The sequence below is a fragment of the Fragaria vesca genome, linkage group LG3, assembly GCF_000184155.1.
Source record: "Fragaria vesca subsp. vesca linkage group LG3, FraVesHawaii_1.0, whole genome shotgun sequence".
Lineage (NCBI taxonomy): Eukaryota > Viridiplantae > Streptophyta > Magnoliopsida > Rosales > Rosaceae > Fragaria > Fragaria vesca.
The window spans coordinates 11572727-11575447 of NC_020493.1; the positions used below are offsets into that span (position 1 = coordinate 11572727).

The 2721-nt window shown below is 35.7% G+C and overlaps 1 protein-coding gene across 1 annotated transcript in view; it reads left to right on the forward strand.

Moving 5' to 3' along the window:
• The window catches only part of LOC101300127 (methyltransferase-like protein 25-like), a 7691-nt gene extending 5621 nt beyond the window's left edge, over window positions 1-2070 (forward strand). The window contains exons 11-12 of the mRNA XM_004294145.1: window positions 740-950; window positions 1934-2070. Of these exons, the coding sequence (XP_004294193.1) occupies window positions 740-922 (183 nt within the window). The 3' untranslated portion in view covers window positions 923-950; window positions 1934-2070. The remainder of the gene's footprint in view (window positions 1-739; window positions 951-1933) is intronic.
• The last annotated feature ends 651 nt before the right edge of the window (window positions 2071-2721 follow it).

Consider the following 2721-nt stretch of genomic DNA (forward strand, 5'->3'; position numbering starts at 1 on the left):
GACTATTTAGATAGAAAAATCATGACTTTAAGGACTATTCAGATTAAAATAAACCATAAGGACTATTTGGATAGAAAAATTGTGACTTTAAGGACTATTCAGATTAAAATAAAACCACAAGGACTAAACAGATGTCGACTTCAAACCACAAGGACTAAACAAATTTAAATTCTTATTTAATCCATGCGACATTTTGTCTGTTTACCGTAAATTGGAAATTACAAATTTTAGATCCCCTATTACAGTGTTTTGATTAAATGTCTAGAAAATTATCGGAATCAATTTTTTGTATTGACGTGTTGGATTCACTGTAGGATGCTCTTCCTTTTAGTTTCCTTTGTTAATGAAAGTTATATGTATGAATTGAAGTCATTCTTACTTAGTTGCGTATGGAAGGACTCCATAGAATTGCAAATCATTTGTCATGGTGTATGACACAACATGACCTTTGCATAATACTTCGATTATATGAAAATGATATGGTTTATGCTTTACTTGAATTCTAGGTACCAGTACCACAAATGATATTCCTTCTCTAGAAAAGAAAACAGCAGTAACTAAATACTAAGCAAAAAGTGTGGTTGTTTGCTTGTGTGTAATTTTCTACGTTTGCCGTCATTCACCTTCCCCTCATTTGCTGGATATCACACATCTCTTTTCATGAGATGCCTGCTCTTTCACTTAATTTTCTTTTCTTTTGTGACGAATAGATGTAACCATGCTGTCGAATTATGTACAGGAACTTGTTGGACCTTATTGGACTCTTCGAGCTGCTTTTGGGCCTCTCTTGGAAACTCTACTTTTGCTTGATCGATTATTGTTCCTACAAGAGCAAGGCAGTTCAATTGACGTAGTCATGTTACCTATTTTTGATCCAGCATTATCCCCGAGGAATGTGGCCATTATTGCTAAAAAAAGTTGACAAAAATTTGACGCTGGCATAAAATATGGTAAGTAATACAGACTTCCCTCTGTCCCACCTTCTCTCATGCCATTGCACGGTGCACGTGTGTGTGAGAGAGGGCTTTTGCTGATATGTGATCGTGCATTGTTATCCCAAAGTATCTGATTGTCTCTACCTAACTTACTATAGGTCTAACATACTTGTGAAATTATATAATATTTTGGAGGACCTTTTTTCTTAAGATATCATATTGATTTCTTATTTCAGTCTTTTGGAAACTTTTTCAAAACTTTAATAGTTGTCATTTGACTTTAGTTTTCATAAATCAATGATAGACTCAACAAAAAGATTACGTACTTGACTGTTTGTTTGATTCAACCCTCATGTCAGACTTTCTGGATGAAGATGTCTCTGATATCTGAATCTAGATGTAGGTCTTCCTGCATCAGTGAGCATTTTGCTAAATTCAGTAAAAAATTCTCAAGTTCTCAACGAAATGTTGAAAGGTTGATAGTTCAGCTTCAGCTCCAAGTCTCTTAAACCCCAAGATTGACAGATATTGTAATTTCTCTTAAACCCCAAGATTGACAGATATTGTAATTTTTGAAAGCTATTTCTGTATCTGATAGAAGAGGATGTTAGTGCACGAAGGGTATTTTCGGTTTATATTACCATTTAAAGACTAGCCAACTTGTGTGCAGTTCATTCTCTTTGGTTTAAAACTTCTCTGGACTCAAAACCGTATTGCACTGGTTATTGGGTTGCACTGCATTGCTGATCGCCCATCACCTTGTAGTTGAGTTGACCATATTTGTGAAAGCTTAATCAAGAAAAGTTAAAAAGAGGACAGCTAATCTAATCTAAATTGAATTAATTTGTTTGCTGGTGCATTAGTCTCTATCTTTCTGTACATGAGCTCAAAGAAGTTCTTTGAGGATTGATGAGTCTGCATATCCTTTTCATACAAAATGCTAAGTTTTGCTATAGTTTGGTATTCAATTTTCTAATCACTTCCTTTTGGCATTGCAGAAACTGTTGTACAACTACAAACTCTTATCCTGCAATGCAGAGTTTAGACAATATTTTCCGGAGGATTTGCTAACTGTATACATCAACCTACTTTATAGAGTCTCCTAGGGCATGCTGGATTGAGAAAGACAGGTTTGTCTGCATTCTTTTTTGTCAACTACCCATTTAGACCCATTCCCGGATGATTACTACTCATAAAAGAATCACTGTACAATGAGAAATTTCAGATTGAATATCCTTGTGATACCTTGGAGATAATTTATTCCTATTCTTGTATTTGGAATCAAAGCATTTGTCAAGATATAGACTAATGTGGTAACCATCTGCTTAATCATTTGTCTTAAGAAACTTCGCTGGCTGCGTTTCAAACACTAATTAAGATTTGGAGCTGTGTGGAAGCACAAAATCTACACGGCTAGTTTGAGTGGAATAAGCAAAGCTTGATTGTCTTTTCAGGTGGTGTTGCTGTAGTAAAAAACCACTGGGAGGCTTTTGAGAGGGGACACGTGTTCATGTTTGACCGGATTTTGTCGTTTTCTGATATATTAGGACACCTAATTCACTTCATGTTTCTTTGGACTGTGGGTGGGTGGTCACAATTCACAACCCACAAAGAGAACAGCAATGGGACTTTCTGATAAGGCTTTGTTTTGGTTTTGGTATGAGGAAAAACGACAAGGAAATTGCCGTCGCTGTAGTTTGGTCCATTTTGCTGGGATGTACACAATTGAATGATCCATCTCATCCTATGAGGAAAGTTAGTTACTTGTGATGAACTCAACTTTTTG